The sequence below is a fragment of the Lissotriton helveticus genome, chromosome 10 (assembly GCF_964261635.1).
Source record: "Lissotriton helveticus chromosome 10, aLisHel1.1, whole genome shotgun sequence".
NCBI classification, from domain to species: domain Eukaryota; kingdom Metazoa; phylum Chordata; class Amphibia; order Caudata; family Salamandridae; genus Lissotriton; species Lissotriton helveticus.
This window is the reverse complement of record NC_136071.1, coordinates 395,756,178-395,777,715: the sequence shown is the minus strand read 5'-3', so window position 1 is coordinate 395,777,715 and position 21,538 is coordinate 395,756,178. Positions and strand designations below refer to the sequence as shown.

General features: G+C 51.4%; 1 protein-coding gene across 4 annotated transcripts in view; it reads left to right on the top strand.

Annotated features, from left to right (window-relative positions):
* The first annotated feature begins 243 nt into the window (after positions 1–243).
* Positions 244–21,538, top strand: part of LOC144784177 (uncharacterized) — a 129,837-nt gene continuing 108,542 nt past the window's right edge. For 2 of the 4 annotated variants that reach the window (XM_078662847.1, XM_078662846.1), the window contains exon 1: positions 244–439. Coding sequence is in view for 1 of the 4 variants with exons in the window: in XM_078662844.1 (XP_078518970.1) it covers positions 1,089–1,143 (55 nt within the window). In the remaining 3 variants the exon portion in view is untranslated. The other 2 variants (XM_078662844.1, XM_078662845.1) reach the window with 2 other exon arrangements.

The window sequence follows — 21,538 nt, the reverse complement described above, 5'->3', positions numbered from 1 at the left end:
ATGTATGTGTACTGGAAGTAGCCATGATTCAAGGACAAATGTCAATATTTAATAATATTTAGTGTGTTTAATAGACATTACAGCTATAGGCATGTCACTTCATTAACATCAAAAATGTAAGTCTAGTTAGTTTAACTGAAGCCAACAACCCAATCAACATTAAGGTTTGACGGCTCCCCAGGGAGCCAAGGTGCACAGTTTGGGAACCACTGATCTAATATAAAACCCTGATGTTAGTTAAACCGTTGAAATCGTTGCCTACATGTAGTCCTACTTCTATGTCCGTTGTCACTGTGTTTACTTTTCAAAAAATGACACTTTAGGTCAGACGTATAACATCACCGGAAGAACCACAAATACACAATACATCTGCAGGGTGACAGGTCCCAGTGCGCGCTGTTTACAGCTAACATCAGCCATTGTACGAGGACTAACAATAGTAAGTCATTGCAACCCCATCCATCACGGGCTAGCCTTCCCAGCAGTCCAAGCGAGGTAAGCCGACCGACAGCGCTGCTCCTGGATTGGCGGAGCGGTCCTGAATGCGTGACTACACCTACCATCAGGCTCCGGGAGCAGGCAGGCTCTTGTTTATGGGAAAGGGGGATTCCTTGTCGCCTCTCCTCGGTATGCTCAGCGCTCTATTTCTGCGGTTTCTCCTCATCCGTGTCAGTGTCGCTATTCCTTTTATTTTTTTTGTTGATTTATAAAGCGCGTATTGGAGCGCTTTACATGAGCACCAGTTATGTTACACAAGGACACATTCAATTTCTTTTTTTGGTAGGCACGGGGAGATTAAGTGTTGACCAGAACCACAGGATGTGGAGTCGACTCAGAGGCTCGAACCTTGGTTTCTTAGCTCCAAAGTCCGCAGTTCAGCCGTGAGCCCACATCCTCTCTTCAACCTCTTCCAGTGATTCTTGTCGCACTGCTACTCCCGAACGACTGACCCGCAATTATCACAGCTGTGTCAGTGGACTTTATTACCTCCTCCACCCCACCATACAGGAGCAGCAGCCATTGCGAGGATCCCAGTCCCAGAATAGGAGCTTGAAGCCCCCACGCACAGCCCCCGGACTCCCTGACCCATGAGAAGGAGCATTAAGAGGCAGGAAGGAGGAGCAGCCGTGGTCCTATGCACAGGTGAGAGGGACTGATCCTGAGTGCCCTGGTATATTGTTTTTTTACTGGGGGTACGTTCGTACCACCATCAGACGTTCAGAACACGAACGTTGAGACCTTGACGGACATGCGCAATTATCAAGATCTTTAATTCTCAACGGAAGTGGCTTGTAAAAGAAGAAGTGGGCTAGCAAAGGCTCTGGCGAATGGCACCATCCTGAGGAAATGGTGGGGGTGGCTAGGGGAGGTGTTATTGCATTTATTAATGACTGGTGTACTTCGTCTTAGCCTGAGGTTGCTTCAGATATTCACAATCTAGTGATGGGTGGTTATTGTTTCCTGGGCGTACAAACGATTTGTTTGATTTGTTTGAAAAGGGAACAGAGGAACCCAGTGCATTGCGCTTTATTAATTACAGTGGAGCGAGGGATTTGTTTTTTAGCTGTTCTCATGATGGAGGACTACTTGATCGACTTGCTGATAACGGCCAGGAAATATGTACAGTACGTCTTTTTTAAACGGAGGTTGGATGCTTGAGCCTTAAGGAACTTCAAATACCGTCTCCTATACTCAGTGCTTCTGCTGCCCCAGACCTGGTTCTCTGCCCTAGACAGAGCGACAACATCATTCCTGTGACCACATAAAGCCCTTTAACACTGCCAGAGAGGACCAGATGGGGGCAGGGGGTGGTCGGACCCCGCTTACAAAGTGGAGGTCTAGCTGTTGTACTTCTCCCAGAGTCAGAACATGGTTTATGGAGCGCCAATCCCCCTTTCACTGCCAATGGTGACCCGGGCGGTGTTTCTCGCATGTAGAGTGGCCATGCGACACGTGCGCTGAAAACCAGGCTTGCGCAGCACTCTACTTTAGCTTGACATTTGGTTAAAGGAAACAGCGTCCTTTAGTGGCTTTCGCCCCTGGAACTGTATTGACAGCACAAGGTTGGGGGATGTCTGGTCGGGGAATCGTATACAGTCCTTTCATGAGCTGCACCAGACATACAACTTCTCTCACTCTCAGTTTTACAAATACCTTCAACTCAGATAATCCTTTGTCTCCCACTCCCTTCCATCGGGCTCCCTGCCAAAATTCAGCCCACTGGAAGCTAAACTGTTGATGGGACACATGAGCAGAGGAGGAATTTCACTGATCTACCTTACACTCATTATTGACTCCCCCGGGACACTCAACCACCTCAGGAATCGATGGGAGGGCTGGGTGGGACCCATGGAGGATAAGGACTGGAGGGACGCACTAATGGCATCGTCCAGGCTGTGTCTCATTCAAACCAACTATCTCCATGTAGTTTATCTTTCCCTACAACACCTACATAGGGCTGGCCTACTACCCAACCCCTCCTGCCCATCATGCGATGTTGAACCCGCAACTTTTTACCACATGGTTTGGGCTTGCAAAGTCATATTTACCTACTAGATGGAGGTGCTCAGGGATTTGTCCGAGGTTCTGGGCTGGGGGATTCTTATGTCACCCACACTGATTGTACTTGGGTTATTTGAGGGGGGAACAAGGGTGGAGAGGTCCTTCCTGGGAACAGCCCTTTTGGAGGCTAAGCGTGATATTGACACACAGCTTTCAATCCTGGGCTACTGTGGCCAAATTGTCTAGGGCCCCAACCAGTACCCAAAAAATAGATCAAGAGTCTGAGCATATGGCTGGACCAATTCCTGACTTTGGACTTTCAAGCAGCCAAACTGTCGGCCACATGCTATGGCATGCTGAGAAAAATCTTCCTCTTCTCCCATTCTTTGCTAGGTGGATAATGGGCCAAGCACTGATTCTATCACGCATGGACTACAGGAATGCACCCTGTCTGGGAGCCCCCCAATCCACCATCTCCGAACTTCAGGTCATTCAAAACTGTGCAGCTTGCTTGCTTCTCAAAATCCCCCATTGGCAATCCGCCAAACCCGCTTTGAACACTCAGCATTGGCTGCCCATTCTGGAGAGAGTCAAATTGAAAGACCTCTGCATCACCCACAAGTCATTTTGGGGGAAAGGCCCACCCAGTAACCAATCCATCGCTGTCCCGTACTGCCCTAACAGAAGCCTCTGCTCGGCTAATCTCTTGCTCACTGTCCTCCCAAAAATAAAGAGGGCAAAAGTGGGGGCCGCTCTTTCTCCTAGAACGCTGCCAAGCTTTGGAACTCCCTCCCTCTCTGACTACGTAGGGAGTCTAACCATTCATCTTTCCGAAAACTCCTAAAAAACTGTTTTTTCCAAATCAACAGCCAGTAAAGATGCCTCCTCTGTCCGCGTCCACAGATAGCACTGGAATGCCTTAGGGTAGCTATGTGCTCTAGAAAAGCTTATTCATTCATTCAATGGTTGGCTGATAGGCTGCCCGCCCTGGCGAAATGGAGGAGGGGTGTGGACTGGTGCGCGCAACAGGTGCGGGTGGTATACGAAGCCCGCAGGTGTCCCCGGAAACATGGTATGGGGGAAAAGGCTTGGGCAGATTGCCTAACTAGAGGTGCCGTCTCACTAGTGTGCATCACACTACTTATGTAATGTTTACTATGTTGCTGATGAGTTGCCCGAATGTACACCTTATTGCTTATATCACTATATGGTATGTGTCTTACTATAATGTTTTAATACTGCTGTTGGTGTTTCAAACCATTAAAACCCCAATAAAATAGTTTATCAAAAAAAAAAAACTAACCTACCAAGGTCAACTCGTTCCCCTTTAGAAAAACAGCCATCATGGAATATTTCAAACAGTTGGATATTCCGGTGCAAAGGGGTATACCAACTATAGCGGCCTATTCCCAGTTTCGTCCGAATCCCGGTCCAATTTCTAAACGCTGCCATTATAATCTTGAACCGTCTTCTTTTATAATAGCTTGGCTCAAAGATTTTCAGCAGACATCCCTTCGCAGCTGTCCTGACTACTAACCCAAATATTGATGGGACATACCCCTCAATTACCTCCTCGTTACCTTGTTATCAAAGAGAAGGTGAAGATATTGCAAAACTGACTCCCCCCCCCACCCTTTCTCTGGGAAGGCACAACAGCATATTGATCCTCCTGATTTTCCCATATGACCAGATAAACCTAGCCACCAATGTATCGTTTTTAACCGGACATTTTCGAATTCCAGAGAGAGTGTGCGAAACATATATAGTACCTTTGGGAGGAAGACCTAATTACATCTCCCCAAAATAGATTGATGTAGATTGTCCCATCTTGTGAAGTCCTTTTTAGCTTTTTTAATATTCGGAGAAAGATTTATTTTGACTAACTGTTCCAATTTATCAGAAATGGTGACCCCCAGGTAAACAGCCTGATCTACAACATGACACTCATGGGTAACCGTATATCTCTTTACCACTACTTAAGTTTTACCCTTATTTAGCAAATACCCAGAATAGGCTCGAAATTCCTCAGTAATCTTTTTGATAACGAAAAGAGCTTTATCTGGGTCTCTTGTGACAATTTGCTACATTATCTGCATAAGCCAATGTTTTCGTGTCCCATCCATGCAGACAAATTGGTATAACGTCAATAGAGGCTTCCAGTTTACAAAGGAGGGGGTCTATATATAAAGCAAATAACAAGGGAAAGGCATGACATCCCTGCCATGTGCCCCCTCTCTATATAAAAAGGCTGGGATTCATGTCCCATAATCTGAAGTCAAGCTACTGGGTTGGAGTACATCAGTCGAATTGCTTGAATAAAAGGCCCCCAATCCAAAGGCCTCCATAACTTTCCACAGATACTCCCAGGACACCCTGTCGATGCCTTCTCTGCATCCAACAGGTTGACCCCCATTAGGATCTTCTACATTTTCAGTAGCATCAAACAATGTGATTACAAGTTGCGCATGATCCACAGTCCCCCTCCCCGGGATAAACCAATGCTGCCTGACCGATACTAATCTATATGTATAATGTGACTCGGTCTGTTTGCCAAAATCTTAGATTAGAGTTTTATGTCGCTGTTTAACAGCGTAATTGGCCCATAGGATCCTAAATCAACAGCCTCCTTGCTTTCTTGAAGAAAACTATAACCATAGCTGTTGCCCATGAATCTGAGGGAGGCTCTCCATTTCTAAACTGCCTAGATATTTCCAACAGCTCACCCAAATGTTCTAATGAAAACACTTTATAAAAATATAGGGGAATAGAGTCAGTTCCCACTGCTTTCCCAGAAGGGAGGTCCTGGAGGACTAGCTGGATTTTTCAAGAGAGAATTCTGCCCCTAGCAGTGACTGCTTATCTGCGGCTACTTTTTACGTATTAATGGGGTCAAACACATCTCTAAGTCCTCAGGACAAGCTGCTGCTGGAGCTTTATATAAATCAACATAATGAACCCGGAAAGCTTCTCTAATCTCTGGATCTGTAACAACTCTACCATGCCCATTCCGGACTTCATTTATATGCCCTACGGCCCGTTTTTGCCTCGTCCGGATTGCTAACACCCTCCCCACTCGTTCATTATATTCATACTATTCTTGTGCTCTAGCCACAAATTTCTTGTCTGTCTTCTTAGCCGTAAATTAATTCAAAGGTGACCTGATTATTGCTATGAGATTCAGAGCGGGGAAATATTCTTGCCCAGATGAGCCGGCAGCAACCAAGTTTGCCTCTTCTTCCCTCAATGTTTGATAAAGTTCTCTGATCTGAAGTTAATGCTGCCTCTGTTTTTTGATCCTAAACCTAAGGGTTTCCCTCCAAATCCAGCCTTAAGTGCATCTCAAACTATCACCAGGGGAGAGCTGCCCCAATTAAATAAAAAACAATTCTGGAATCCAACCTTTCATATGTCTTACAAATTCCGGATCATACAATACTCTTCTCAAAAGACCATCTTCTGGGAATCCTCCCACAGTTCCTCAAGAGGTAGCACTAAAACAAGAGGGTTATGATCCGACATCAGTCTTGATAAGAGCTCTAACCCCCCTGACCAATGATGGTCCAAAAGAATAATCCAGTCTTGCAAATGTACTATGAGGGGCTGAATAGTGCGTGTACCCAGATTCGGACGGTTTCAAAATATCCCAGATATCTACTAGCCATATTTTCTTTACAAGATACTTGAAAGATCTATAAGCCTGCAGTTTACGTCCTGTATAATACCCTACGTTTTTCCCATGCCCTCCTCTAGAACCTTTCAGATTGAAGTTCTCGCTTACAATGTATGGGGCATGCCAAGTAGGCAGCTCTGTTGCTAAGAAATTAAACAGAGCTGGGTGATCCAAGACTGGTGCATATATTTAGCAGAGTGTAAAGGACCCTGTAAATATTTTCACTCCACCATCGCCCATCTCCTGTACTTATCTACTGCCTTACGGCTGTTAATGATGGTCTTCCCCTTTGCTATTACGGCCACCTCCTTAATTCTCGTCTCCTGGGTTGTACAACAGAGAACATTCAACCCCAATGATTCTAATAGGGCTCTATCACTCCAGGCAATATGGGTCTCTTGTAAGCGATAAATATCTGCTTACATTTTTTTATTCTCTTGAATCCTTCTCCTTTTAGCCATATCGTTTAGCCCACAGATATTAACTTACTCAATACTCCACTGAGCCATCCCCTAAATTCAATACAAGTCTCAACTATATACTTAATTTCCCATTAAATTATATCCATAATAGGACATCAAGGAAGTACCCCAACTCATACCTCTTCACGTCAAGTCAAAAGGTACTTTATTCAGCAACTAAAAGCCTTAAAAGCAAGAATGTTAAAAAGATACATTTTGGGGGGGCATGGTCTCGCTACCTCTGGAGTGAGACACACGCGGTGGGAGCTCCGGACTGCCTCCGCCGATTAAAGCTAATTCAGCAGTACTGCAGTTTCTTGGGCGAATCTTTCTAGGACGCCTATTCTGTGGAGGACCAAGGCGGCTCTTGGGGGGGTTCGACACCTCTCCTGCCCTGCAACTGGTGGCCTGAGCGAAGCAATTGGCGGGTGCCTTGGCCCGCGTGGGTGCAGCCACCCTCTTAGAGCCCTTGACCCTGTGCTCTCCGGGGCAGCCTGACTGCTGTTCTGCCTTGCTCCCTTGCTTCGGGGACACCTGGTGGGGCCGGCGGAGTCCTGCAGCGGGGGTGTGAGGGCCGTGCCCCTCGGTGCTGGCCTGCAGCGGAGATATCTCATGCCCGTTGCCCAACTGGCTGCCATCTTAGGCTCCTACCCTCTTGGGCCTTCGGGAGGGCTGGAGTGCGCCGCCAGCGCAGCAGCAGGGGCGCCTCATACTTGGCTGGGCCCAGGGACCCCCTAGAGACGCTGTCGGGAGTACTGGACTGTTGAGAGCTTCGTAATGGGAGCTGCTGTGTTGGGCCTCGGTCGGGGGCATGGTGGCCGCCATCTTGGGCCTTCCCGGTCCTTGGGGGTCACTCGCCTGGGCCTCCCTCATCTTTCCACCACTGCCCTGGGGAGCCGGCCCTTTCATCGGCCGACCGGGGTGACGTCCTTGGGGTCCAGACCCCTTCCGTGGACTCTCTGGGGGCGCACGGCTGCGCTGCCTACGCTGCCGTCCCAGGCACCTGCTAGTGGACTACGGGGCCTGGTGACCTGGCGTGCTCCCCCGCTGTGCTGTTGTGACGTCGCTGGAACCTGCCGGTGAGTGAGCAAAGCACATTGCCTCCCGGTTCTCCCCCGGCGTTGTGGATACTCCTCACCCCAACATCAAGAGCGCCCTTGAGACCCCTGGAGGGTGCCCCTGCTTGCAGCCTGGCGTTACTCTGACCTCGACGGGCCCTGACGCCGGCGAGCCCTTCTGCTGCAACCCCTCTAGACATCTGCGAGCCCTGTTCCTCACCTGCAGCCTGAGGTGAGGGGTGCTGAGGACCGGGGACACGGCCGTCTCCCATGGAGGTCACAGCACACTTCGGGGAGGCCCCCCTGGACGTTGAGGGGCTGCTGGCACTTCACAGGGCCTTGCTACCCCGGCCACTGGATGGCACCCATGTCTGATGTGCCTTTTGGGAGCGCTGGGACGCTGCCCCCCAGCGCTGAAGAGTGGGAAAGTGCCTCCGGGAGGGGTGTCCGTGCTTACGGTGGTACATGCACGCCAGGCCCCTGGGGACCCTCTGGCTTCCTGAACCTGCTCTCTGATCTTTGTGGGAGGCCTGACCCTGAGTACCTGTGAGAGAGGTGCAGGGGTGCCCCCCCTGTCTGGCTTAGACCTTGGCCTCTTGTCCTTGCTGCTCTGACCTGCACACCGAGCCCGCTCGGGCAACCGGTGAGGGTCCGTGGGGGCCTCTTGCCCCGGGGGGGACGTCCCAAGGCTCTACCTCTGCCACCTCCCAGGCCCTCTGTTCGGTGAAATCCCCGGGGCTAAGGTACACCGCTCTAGACGCCCATCCCATCGCGGTGACTGCGCCTCGTCTCGGGCGCAGCAAGACATTATACATCACCTCCGCTCCCTCGATGGTGGCCACTCACCCCCGGGCTCCCAGCCCATCAACGAGTAACGAATAGGCGCTTCTACATGCTCTCTGGACCTCCACTGCTTACGCCGCCCCCCCCGTGAGAGCGAAATTGGCTGTCCATTTGCTCTCTTGACAGGATCGCCTTCCTAGACTGCACCCTGGCGGCAGATCCGGATCCTACTCATGGACGGCGATGTTGTTCCTCTGAGACCCGCTCCCTCTGTTTATTCTTCGAAGAATGACATCTCTGGGGATGGCCTGTGCCGCTGCATCTGGCTTGCTTCTGGACTGGAATAGGCCTGTTGGCCATTGTTATTTTTGGGTACTCTGTGTCTCCTCTTTTGCTTATTCCCTTTTTTCTCTTTTCTCTTCTTTCCCTTCTTTGGCGGGAGGGTGGCACTGATCGTGGTGGGCACTTTCTTCCTAGTGCAGGTTGCTTCCTCTCCCTTCAGCTTTGTTCTGTGCCCGCAACGAACCCCCATTTCCCTTGCCCTCTTGGGGACCACCTTGGGAGGGGTGGGGCCGCATTGCGCCCCTCTTCCATTTCACTGCTGGAGATGGCATTAGCGCGTGACACACTTCCATCATGACCGCCATCCCCAGTCTGAAGTTCCTCTCCCTAAATGTAAAGAGTCTCAACTCCTGCAATAAGCGTCACCAGATCTGGCGATGCCTCTTAAAGAAAAACCCAGACATCATTTTCCTGCAGAAAACGCACCTTTTCGGGAAGATGTTTCTCGCATGGCCCATCCACGATACCCTCTTCAGTTCTGGGCATCTGCATCCACTTAATCGGTGGTGGTGGCAATCCTTTGTCGGGCAGGCATTCGCCAGAACAATTCCAGGATAGTCCGCGGCAAAGATGGTAGATTCCTCAAGGTGGTGGTCGGGATCGGGCAATGCATCCTCACTCTATGCAATATTTTTTTGATAATCAATTTGATTGGTTTAGAACATAAAACGCAAATCAGCAAAAACACAGAGGACACTAGATCAATTACATCTTTGAGAACATAGCGTCCCCCAGTTCCGCACTCAATGAGAAATACACAAGCAAGGTAAGGAAGTGAATCACTCCGAGTCTTCCACAGTGCCCAGCCATTTACCCCACACCCTACGGTATTTCCTAGGGCATCCTCTTGCCATGTACAGGGCTTTTTCTTGGGTCACGCACTAGTCCACCCCCCTGCACCACCTCACCAGGTCCGGCAGATCGGGACATTTCCATACCACCGCTATGTCGCGCTTGTCTACAATCGTGGCTGCGTTAAAAAATATCTTGTCATTTCTGGACCCATCCAGCCCATCCGTGATCCCAAGCAGTGAGTGACTTGGGTCATGGAGAACCTCCCACCCCAGAACCTCTGTGAGCTCTTCTTCAATGGCCCCCCAAAATCTCTCCAGGCTAGGACACTCTATGCAATATTTATGCCCGAACCAGGCCCAAGACTTATTTCTCAGGGGTTTACTGAGAGAACAGATAACGCACGAGGACTCTCACCTTATCTTGGGGGGCGACTTCAACCTGGTGTGGGAGGTGGAACTCGACAGCAGCGATGGCTCGTTTCATGGGACGGAGGCTATGTTTTCCGCATTAAAGAGGTGATTAACGGATCATGGCCTCCTAGATATTTGGCATTATCATTCCCCGGATACCCGTGATTACTCTTATTACTCCCACGTTCATTGTTTCTACTCGTGCATTCAATCAATCAGAGTACTTGTAAAGCGCGCTACTTACCCGTGAGGGTCTCAAGGCGCTATGGGGAGGGGGGGGGGGGGGGGGTGCTGCTACTGCTCGAAGAGCCAGGTCTTGAGGAGTCTTCTGAAGGGGAGTAGGTCTTGGGTCTGCCGTATATGGGTAGGGAGGGTGTTCCAGGTTTTGGCGGTGAGGTTCGGAGAAGGATCTGCCGCCGAAGGTCGTTCGTTGGATGCAGGGGACAGCAGCGAGGGCGAGGCTGGCGGAGCGGAGCTGGCGGGTGGGGGTGTAGAAGCTGAGTTTGCTGTTCAGGTAGGCTGGTCCGGCATTGTGGAGTGCTTTGTGTGCGTGGGTGAGGAGCTTGAAGGTGATCCTCTTGTCGACGGGGAGCCAGTGTAGGTCTCTCAGGTGGGGGGTGATGTGGCTGTGGCGGGGGACGTTGACGATCAGTCGGGCGGAGGCGTTTTGGATGCTTTGTAGTCATCGTAGGTGTTTGGCTGGGATTCCTTCGTAGAGTATGTTGCCGTAGTCCGGTCTTGTGCTGCGAGGGCCTGTGTCACCGTTCTTCTTGTTTCGGTCGGGATCCACTTGTAGCTCCTGCGGAGCATGCAGAGGGTGTTGTAGCAGAAGGAGGAGACGGCGTTGACCTGCTTAGACATGGAGAGGGAGGAGTCGTGGATGAATCCTAGGTTGCGTGCATGGTCAGTTGGTGTTGGTGCTGTTCCCATTGTGGTCGGCCACCAGGAGTCATCCCAGGCTGAGGGGGTGGGTCCGAGGATGAGGACCTCTGTCTTGTCTGAGTTCAGCTTCAGACGGCTGCTCCTCATCCAGTCGGCGACGGCCTTCATTCCCTCGTGGAGGTTGGTTTTGGCGGTGTGTGGGTCCTTGGTGAGAGAGAGGATGAGCTCGTCGGCGTAGGAGATGATGTTGAGGTTGTGATGGCGGGCCACTTGTGCGAGGGGTGCCATGTAGACGTTGAACAGCGTCGGGCTGAGAGATGAGCCCTGGGCGACGCCGCAGATGATGTCGGTGGCTTCGGATTGGAAGGGTGGAAGGCGGACGCTCTGGGTTCTGCCGGAGAGGAAGGACGTGGTCCAGTCAAGGGCCTTCTCTTGGATTCCGGCTTCTAGGAGGCGTGTCTTTAGAGTCCGATGGCAGACCGTGTCGAAGGCGGCTGACAGGTCCAGGAGGATGAGGGCTGATGTTTCGCCGTTGTCTAGTTGGTGCTTGATGTCGTCTGTAGCGGCGATGAGGGCTGTCTCGATGCTGTGGTTTCGTCTGAATCCGGACTGGGACGCGTCCAAGATGTTGTTGTCTTCCAGGTGGCGGGCCAATTGCATGATGACGATTTTCTCGATGACCTTTGCCAGGAACGTGAGCAGGGAGATGGGCCGGAAGTTCTTGAGGTCCTTGGGGTCCGCCTTGGGCTTCTTGAGGAGGGCGTTGATTTCGGCGTGCTTCCAGCTTTCCGGGAATGTCGCTGTTTCGAAGGAGATGTTGATGGCCTTCCGTAGTTGGGGTGCGATGGCTGCATCTGCTTTGTTGAATACGTGGTGTGGGCACAGGTCGGACGGAGATCCTGAGTGGATGTAGTTCATGACCTTGCTTGTCTTGTCGTCGTTGACGTTGGACCAGGAGGTCAGGCTGTTGGCGCTGGTAGTGTTCACAGGGGAGGTGGAGTCTGGCGTAGTCGGGGAGGTCGTGGTGTTGAAGGTGTCGTGGATTGTCAGCGATCTTGCGGTGGAAGAAGATGGCTAGTGAGTCGCACAGTTCTTGTGAGGGCGGGATATCGTTGGCATTGGTGCTGGGGTTGGAGAGTTCCTTTACGATGCGGAAGAGCTCCTTGCTGTCGTGTGCGTTGTTATCCAAGCGGTCTTTGAAGGAGGATCTCTTGGCTAATCTGATCAGGTGGTGATGTCTGCGGGTGGCGTCCTTGTGGGCTGTGTGGTTGTCCGGTGTGCGTTCGTGGAGCCGTATCTTCTCCAGTTTCCGGCATGCGCGAGTGGAGGTCTGGAGCTCGTCGGTGAACCTGGTGGCTCTCTTGCTGGCATGGCTGTTGGAGGGTTTCTTGAGCGGGGCGAGGGAGTTGGCGCAGTCGTTGATCCACTGTCTGAGGTTGCAGGCTGCGGCGTCTGGGTTGGTGGGGTCGGCGGGTGGGTTCTGGGCGAGGGTGGTGATCAGCTGGTCTTCGGTGACTTTGCTCCAGCAGCGGCGAGGCAGCTGTTGGGTGCGGTGGTGCGTGGTTGGTTTCTTGAAGGTGAAATTGATGCAGCGGTGGTCGGTCCAGTGGAGTTCATGGAGTGGTCGAAGGCGACGTGGGTGCCTGTGGAGAAGACTGGGTCCAGCGTGTGGCCGGCGGCGTGGGTGGGTGCGGTGACGAGTTGTCTGAGGCCAAGGTTGGCGAGGTTGTCGATCAGGGTGGCGGAGTTGGCATCGTTGTTGTTCTCGAGGTGAAAGTTCATGTCCCCGAGGAGGATGTAGTCCGTGGAGGCGAGTGCGTGGGTGCTGGCGAGTTCGGCGATGGAGTCGCTGAACTGAGCCCGGGGTCTGGGGCGTCTGTAGATGAGTGTTCCTCTGAGGGTGGTGTTGGGGTCGGTGTGGATCCGGAAGTGGAGGTGTTCGGCGGTGTTCAGGGTGTCGTCTGCGTGTGTGGCGACCTTGAGGGTGGACTTGTGGATGACGGCTATTCCTCCTCTGATTCCGTTGGCGCGATCCCTGCGGGTGATCTTGTAGCCGTCCGGGATGGCTATGGCGATGTCAGGCGCCGAGGAGTCGTTCCACCAGGTCTCAGTCAGGAAGGCCACGTCTGGGGCGGAGGTGTTGAGCAGATCCCAGAGCTCGACGGTGTGTTTGCGTGCGGAGCGGGTGTTGAGGAGTATGCAGCAGAGCTGGTTGGGTCCAGTCCTTGGAGGTTTGGTCGTGCTGTCGCAGGTGAAGGTGCGGCAGGAGAAGGGTCCGTGGGTCCGTTTTGGGGCAGCCTGGAAGCAGGTGTGGTTTCGGCCGGCGTTGAGTGTGTGGAGGGTGCTGACGTTGTAGTGGAGTCTGGTGTTGTGGCGTTCGCGGGGTCCAGGGGTTCTTGCGCTGGGCGCGGACGGGTGCAAACGGGCTTGCCTTCGGGGTGCCAGCGGCACACCCGCTGCGCGCGTCCGCTGCGCGGCTATGCAGCGTCCGGCAAATATGGGAAGGTGGGAGGGAGGAGCAGCTGGGAGGCGGGAGCAGTGAGTGGGCAGGTGGCGGGGCCGCAAGGGGGCACTGCGGCGGGGAAACAGTGGTACAGAAGGCAAAATGGGGCACAAGCGGGGGAAACGAGTGGCACAGAGCAGAAAAGGAGGCACGAAGAGGGGGAAACAGTGGTACAGAAGGCAAAATGAGGCACAAGGGGGGGGATGAGTGGCGCAGAGCAGAAAACAAGGCACAAGAGGGGGTGACAGTGGCACAGAAAGCAAAAAGGACGGAGGACGCTTACCAGCGGCAGTGGCAGTGGCAGCAGGGGCACACAGTCGGAGCTGTGTGGAGGGGGAGCGACCTACCAGGAGGGTCAGGGGTCGCTCACCTCACCGCACAGCGTCCGGCATATATGGGGAGGTGGGAGGGGCGCGGGGTGGGAGGGGCATTGACTACCTCTTCATCTCACACTCTCTTGTCAAGGACACCCTCTCGGCATCCACGTCCGACATTTCTGTCTCTGACCATGCTCATGTGGAGTTTCTCATCCAAGACCACTTCTCTTGCTCCAACCATTCCCCCAGGTGGCGCCTCCCTCCACATGCCTCAGGAATCCCGTCAAAGCAGTGGAACTTCCTAGAGACCCCACTCCCCGTGGTCTGGGAAGCGCTCAAGGCCACCATCCACGGTTGCATAGTCCTTTGCCATAGCTCTGGCTCGGGAAGCCCTCCTCTCTGAAGACAAGCTCTCCTGGGACATAAAGGCGCTCTAACACTTGGACCAGGAACACCCCCTGGTGCTGCACAAGAAACACCTTGCTATGCTTCACGGTCAGCTAAGAGCACACAGAACGAACAAGGCAGAACATGCTCTTTTGGCCTTGAAGCAAAGGTACTATGAGGGGGAGACAAAGGGGGCACGGTCCTGGCACGTCGTCTTCGGACAAGGGCCACCAAGACGCACATCGCTAAACATAAAACTAGGGGACAGTACATGGGCTACTACTGAGGAAGCTAAACTTCAAGCCTTTCAGACCTACTACTCGTCCCTTTATGCTGGGGAATTGTCTTGCCCAGATCAGGTGTGGGCTGCCCTGGACGCCTGTGAATGGTCCCCAATTGGCCGTTATCATGCTCAACTTCTGGAGGACCCTATCACCCCAGAAGAAATCGCCGGCGCCCTGAAGGACCTTCCACTTGGGAAATCTCTGGGACCGGACGGCCTGCCGGTTTCATTCTATTGTGCCTTTCTCCCACAACTTAAGCCTTACCTGCTCCGACTTTTTAATTCTTTCACAGACACAGTAGGACCTTCCACATCAATGGCTATGGCGGAAATTGCCTTAATTCCCAGACCAGGAAAAGACCCTTCGCTCTGTTCCTCCTTTCGCCCCATTTAGCTCCTTAATACGGACCTTAAAATCTACACTAAACTTTTAGCTAAGCGTCTGGACCCGCACTTTCAAGGGCTCATTGAGCCGGACCAGGTGGGCTTTACTCGCCAACGGCAGTGCACAGATAACGTACAACGTACTGCACGCCCCTAGTTTGGAAGGCGCACCACTGGAGGATACCCTCTTGCTTGTTATCGCTCGATGCTGAGAAAGCATTTGATCGAGTAGACTGGGAGTCCTACAAAAAATAGGTTTGGGCCCCCAGATGATCGCTCAAATTATGGCCCCCTATCTCTCCCCTCTGGCCCAGGTGTGGGTCTATGGCCAACTCACTAGGCCCATGTCCATCCACAGAGGCACCCGCCTTGAGGTGTCCTCTATTCCCTCTCCTATTTGCCCATATAGTGGAACCCCTTGCTACCATGATCCACCAGCCTCTGATATTCATGGCATTAAACTCTGGAGGGGGGGTGGCGAGGCGATGGAACATAAAATCGCTCTGTTCGCAGATGACCTCCTCCTTACACTATCCCAACCACGGTACTCTTTACCGGCCCTACGTAGACTGCTCCAATCGTTTGAACTAATCTCGGGTCTCAAAATTAACCACGCAAAGTCATGGGCTCTAAACCTCACGATTCCTGCAGAGGAGATCCCTGTGCTACAGTCTCTTGTCCCTTATCAATGGGCGTCTCACACCATCTGGTACCTGGGGCTCAGTCTGACCCCTGACCTTGCCACGTGGTCCCAAGCGACTTGGCAGGAGTGTAAGAAAGCGGTCCTAGCAGACCTAAGGGCGTGGAAATCCCTTCCGCTCTCCTGGTTAGGGCGCCTGAACACTGTCAAAATGTCGATCCTCCCAAAGGTACTTTATCTTTTTCAGACACTTCCAACGCAGCACCATATCCAGGGCATTCAGTGTGAACCTACCACTTTCATCCGGGGAGGGTCTAGACTGCGCTTCTCGAGTAAGATGCTCATGCTACCGCGTGACAAGGTGGGACTGGCCTGTCCTAACTTATCAGAATATAATTGGGCGTCACATCTCCAGTGGATGGCGTGGGAGAGTAAGAAAGTCTGGTTTCATATGGACAGGGCAGTGATGTGTCGACTCATTTGGGACCTTGCTTGGCTCTCGCAGAAGGCCCACTCTCGTAGTGCCTATATAGCGGTCCCTACCAAAACGGTACTCAATATCTGGGACAAGTTAGCATTGTGAAGAGGTCTCGCATCCTTCCCATCCCCCCACACTCTCATTGATCGCAACCTACATTTCCCGCCTGCCTGCCATCCACCCTACTTCTCAGACTGGACAGAAGGGGGTTGTCGGCCGATTCGGGACCTCTTCATGGGGGACTCTCTCAAAAACTTTTGACCAATGCAAGCGGGACTTTCCAGCTCTTCGAAGGTGCCAGATCTCAATACATTCAACTTAGATACTGGGTTCAGGCATCCTGCTTGACACAGGCGGCCATTCGCCCTCTTACTCCTTTTGAGCGACTGGTGCGCTCCTTCGATAATTCCAGTGGCTTAATCTCTCGTACATACCAAGTCCTCCAACATTCTCAGCGGGTTGTCCCGCATGCCTATCAGTCGTGGTGGCGGCTGGCTTCGGATGCCGACATTACATCCGCACAATGGGACCACCTGTGCCGAGATATCCCGAACGTCTCCTGTAGCATACCCCAGCGGGAATCCACGTACAAGGTCATGACACAGTGGTGTTACTCCTCACAGGCTCCATAAAACTCCTCGCCTCTCTCCTGGTGTTGAGCTGCCGCTACAGGTGACTTTTTGCATATTTGATGGGCGTGCCCGCTCTTGACCACCTATTGGAAAGAGGTCCATAACTTCATAAAGCTGGTAATTGGCTACCCGCTGCCCGACGATCCGACCACGACTGTCCTTGGTCTCCAGCCGGTGAACCTACGTGCCATGAACCGCCAAGACTGACACTTAAGCCTCCACATGCTTGCCAAGCAAATCATTGCTCTTTACTGGAAAAAAACTGAAACGCCTCCGACCAGCGTTTGGATCACCCGCCTGTGGCACACGATGGCAATGGAGTTGCTCACGGCGCGTCTGCAGCTTCGAGACACTAACTTCACCAAAATATGGCAACCACTTGTAGACTACTTCTGCAAGCTGCGGGCTTTGCGCCTCTTTGAGGATGCTGTATACCCTCCGGCTGCGCCAGCCTCTGGAGAAACACTGACGATGTTGCCTTAACAACCCCCCCCCCCCCAGGCGGGCTCCTCACCGCAGGCCCCGGACACCTCGCCCTTCCCCCTGGTCTAGGCAGCCTCGTCCAATATCTGTATGCAACCCGCACTAACCATTGACCTCGGATACCATAACATCCCAGTCTTGTTGGCCTGTGCCCACGGCATTAAGGACTTACTGCTCACCCTCGCCCTGTCTCTCCTTGGTCTCTCTTTCTTTTTCTCCTCTTTCATGTTCTTTCTTCTCTCTCTTTCTCTCAAAGTTTTCGTTTTCTATGTTGGATACATTGTTCTTAGTTGGAAAGGCGACCCCAGTGTGCAGATCTGAAAAACATATTCCCTAGCTCATGACCATTTTGTGAGAGATTAGAACTGGGACACAATAGATTTGCTGGCATCTTTAGCTGTACACGGCACTGAGATTGAGACTGTAATAGGCATATCTGTGCTACTGTGCCTTCATGTGCGTCCATCATCCCTTATTATCTCTACTGCTTTTGGCATTATCCTAGTTGAGCAATATAGTCGATAAATCTGCATACTGTCTAATGATTCCCGCCCTTTGGACGCGGTGATGTAATGCAATGCTGTGGGAGAATGGTCGTGTCACTGCTTGTGTCTGTCTACGCTTGAGTGATTAAAATGCCAATAAAAAATATATACATTTCATCAACATAGATTTGATTTATAAAAGCTTGATCATATAAAAAGATAAAATGGGAGCATCATTTATATCAATAAAAAAGCCAGGATTTTGGTTTGAGGTTAAGGGGGATACATTATGTAAAGTGCAGAATGCTAAATACCAAATGCATTGGGCAGGATATCATAAAGTGCACATGCTGACATAAAATGGGCCCTAGGCACAAGACAAGAAAGAACAGGCTAGCTACTGCAAAGACAACTTTTTCCTATGCCTGAAGACCCCCGTTAAAAAACTTGCAACCCCGAAACAGACCATAGGGCAGGGTAACATTTGAAGGTACAGTAAAGCAGGCCTAACTTAGGTGAAATAGCAATCTCTTATCAGCGTTAATATAAACTTTCTGCGCAATTAATGATAAAAATCAGAGAAAAAAGAAGGTACCTTGCTGTGAGAAATTGTCGCAAGGCAAGGTTTTAGAGTACCAGGTTTGGTAAATTCTTGAGGAAAGGCCAAAAGCCAAGGGACCAAATGCAGACGGAATCTAGTCAACACAAAGCGATGAAAAGCATTGCTAACAAGTAAATACGGTCTGACTTGTTTGCTCTAGGACAATGTGACATACCTTCTTACGGTGGGCGTGGTTAACTCCCTCTCCTCCCTGAACCCCTTGCGTTTGTCCAGGAACTGCTATTTGATAATTATGACTGCTACTTTACCCAACGGCTTAGGGCTCAGGTATAGGTTGGTGTAGGCGAGACATTTTGTCAGCTCCATTGCATATTTTAAGCAAGGAATGTGTACAGCCCCCTCCAGCGCTACACAATCCGTGATTATGAGTTGATTTAAGGTAATAATGGGACAAGCCCAAACTTTCAGCCAACACAACAGGGGGGCTACCGTAATCCAATCCGAAATGTCCCCCACCCCTAATTCTTCATGTAAGATAAATGTCGGGGTAGTGGGCTGGACTACCAGGAGCATACTCATAAACTTGTTTTCAGCCCCCTGAATATCCTTTCCGTCCTTGTAACCCCAGACATCGCAGCCATAAATTGCCATGGGGATGCACTTTTCTTTGTAGCTCTTCGACAAGGCGGGGAAAGGTTTTGACCCTTATCTTTTAGCAAAATTGAGAGTAGCCCCCACCACTCTAGTTAAGGTATTCTTTTTTTGCAAAATTTGTGCACACCAAAACCCACGCTCCTCAAAAAGTACCCCTAAATAGGGGAAGGTAGGGACTTTAGTTAGTTCAGCCCCTTAACAATAAAATTTAGCCTTAGAGGCCTTTCGAGGGCCTATGGACATAGTATGTGATTTAGTAAAATTTGAGGTCAGATCTAAAGAGTCCATAAAATCTATAAAACCATCTAAAAGTGGTTGGAGGCCCAAAGTGGTTCAAGCAAGCAGGACCTCTTCATCTGCATACAGGAGTGCAGGGATCATCTTGGTGCCAGCCCTGGTGATGTCTTTACAGCTTGATATTAAAAAATCCCCTAGCTTATTAATGTAAAATGTGAACAGCAAGGAGGCCAAGATGCATCCCTGTCGAACCCCTCTCTTCACAGCCCAGGTATCCGTCAGACCGTCATCCTTATTATATTTGACTGCAGCCGTGGTGTTTTTGTGGGCAGTATGTAAAAAAGCTAACAGCTCAGTATCAAGGCTCATGTTGCTTAAAATCAACCATCATTTAGACCTATTTACACAATCAAATGCTTGAGTCAAATCCATAAAAGCCAGATGTAAAATTCCCTTCTTGGCAATGGTGTATTTCCCAATCACTAAATACAAGTTAAAACATTTATCCAGCTTCCCTTTGTCCTGCCTAAAACCATACTGTAAATCAGAAATAACATTAAAATGATCGAGCCATGCTGTTAGACGATCTAATACCACTTTCATTTTAACAGCGCAATCTAAAAGCGAGATCGGTCTGTAACATGCAGGGTCATCCCGTGCACCTTTTTTAAAAATGGGGAAATAACTGCCAGTTCCAACTGCCAGAACCTCTACCGGATAAGCGCTGTCGCTGGCCAGACGAACAGGAGACCTGCTGAGACCTTGATTTGCTGCTGCTTGCCCTCCCGCCTCCCGCCTCGCGTTGCCCGACTCCACTGTCAGCTGGGAGTACGAGGTGGACGAGAGGAGCGCGGTCGAGGGAACTTCAATTCCCAGAAGGCGAAGCGGCGCACGCCGCGTCAACAGCGCGCCAGGAGGCGCAGAAATAGCGGACCACCCCGGGCGAGGGGGCGAACCTCTACCGGATAAGCGCTGTCGCTGGCCAGACGAACAGGAGACCTGCTGAGACCTTGATTTGCTGCTGCTTGCCCTCCCGCCTCCCGCCTCGCGTTGCCCGACTCCACTGTCAGCTGGGAGTACGAGGTGGACGAGAGGAGCGCGGTCGAGGGAACTTCAATTCCCAGAAGGCGAAGCGGCGCACGCCGCGTCAACAGCGCGCCAGCGCGCCAGGAGGCGCAGAAATAGCGGACCACCCCGGGCGAGGGGGCGAACCTCTACCGGATAAGCGCTGTCGCTGGCCAGACGAACAGGAGACCTGCTGAGACCTTGATTTGCTGCTGCTTGCCCTCCCGCCTCCCGCCTCGCGTTGCCCGACTCCACTGTCAGCTGGGAGTACGAGGTGGACGAGAGGAGCGCGGTCGAGGGAACTTCAATTCCCAGAAGGCGAAGCGGCGCACGCCGCGTCAACAGCGCGCCAGGAGGCGCAGAAATAGCGGACCACCCCCGTCTCGCGGGACGCGAGCTAGACGCCGGGCTAAGCCCGGGCAAAGGGCGGGCCCTCTGTGGCCCTCAGTGGCCGAGGTAGGCTGGGCTGGGCCCGGTTATTTTTCCAGTGATATTGTTCGGTATCTAGCTAACACTGATACGCTTGTTAGTCGGAGGAAGATCGATCTACTGGTTTTCACCGGTTGCCTCCTCTCACTCTACTACCGGTCAGCCATTCCTGCCCATTCAGGACTATAATTATTATTTATTATTTTAATTGCAACATAGTATCTTAGTTTGCATCTTTTTAAGTGATAACTCTTCTGGTCCTAAGTTCCTTTTTGTACATTAAAACAACTGCTGAATCTCCCTACAGAATATGTCAAAAAAACTACGTTCAGGAAGGGAAGTAGGAGGCATTCCTGGTGTTGAAAAGGATATAATCCGTATAAGGAATAAATCTTTAAATAATCCCCCGTTGAAGGGTCAATGTCAGCTTTTTGAGCTTTTGGACATGTCTTCTTCTAAGAAATCTAACATTGCTGTAAAAGATTCACCTGGAGCTATGGGTCAAGAGCCTCATACTCAAGCCATTATAGATCCTTTGTCTCCCCCCGTGCAGCCTATATCTTCACATCCCGCGGCAGTGGTGTCCCCTTCCCGTGTTTCTCCTAAAGGGAAGGAAGTCAATAACTCTGACCCATTGGTAGCCGAAAGGGAATGCTTGAATCAACCATCTTTGCCTCAAGCTGCGGTGACGGATAGGCTGGGGGGTGATCAGTCCTCTTTATCTATTGATCTTGAACTTTGTGGCCGATATGTTAATACAGCTAAATTTGAGAGTCTAGACCCTATTAAGCCTTCGGGGGCGCTACCCCATCTGGGCTACTGTTGTATAGTAGCACCCCTTCTTTAAACGGACAGGATATGTCCGACCTGTTAGATGTCTCTGGGAGTCCGGGTCTTATCCTTTCTGGGATATGCCGTCCTGTGGAAGCGTGTGAAAAGCCAATCTCCGAATCCATGATTGCTTTGGAACAACTGTTAGCTTCCATTTTAGCCCTTTTGGGGAAATTTGTAGGAAACTCGGACTGTATCCTAGAGTCAGTTACTCAAATATTAAAGGCACTGCTACAAAAGTCGTCTGACACAAGGAGTGTTCCCT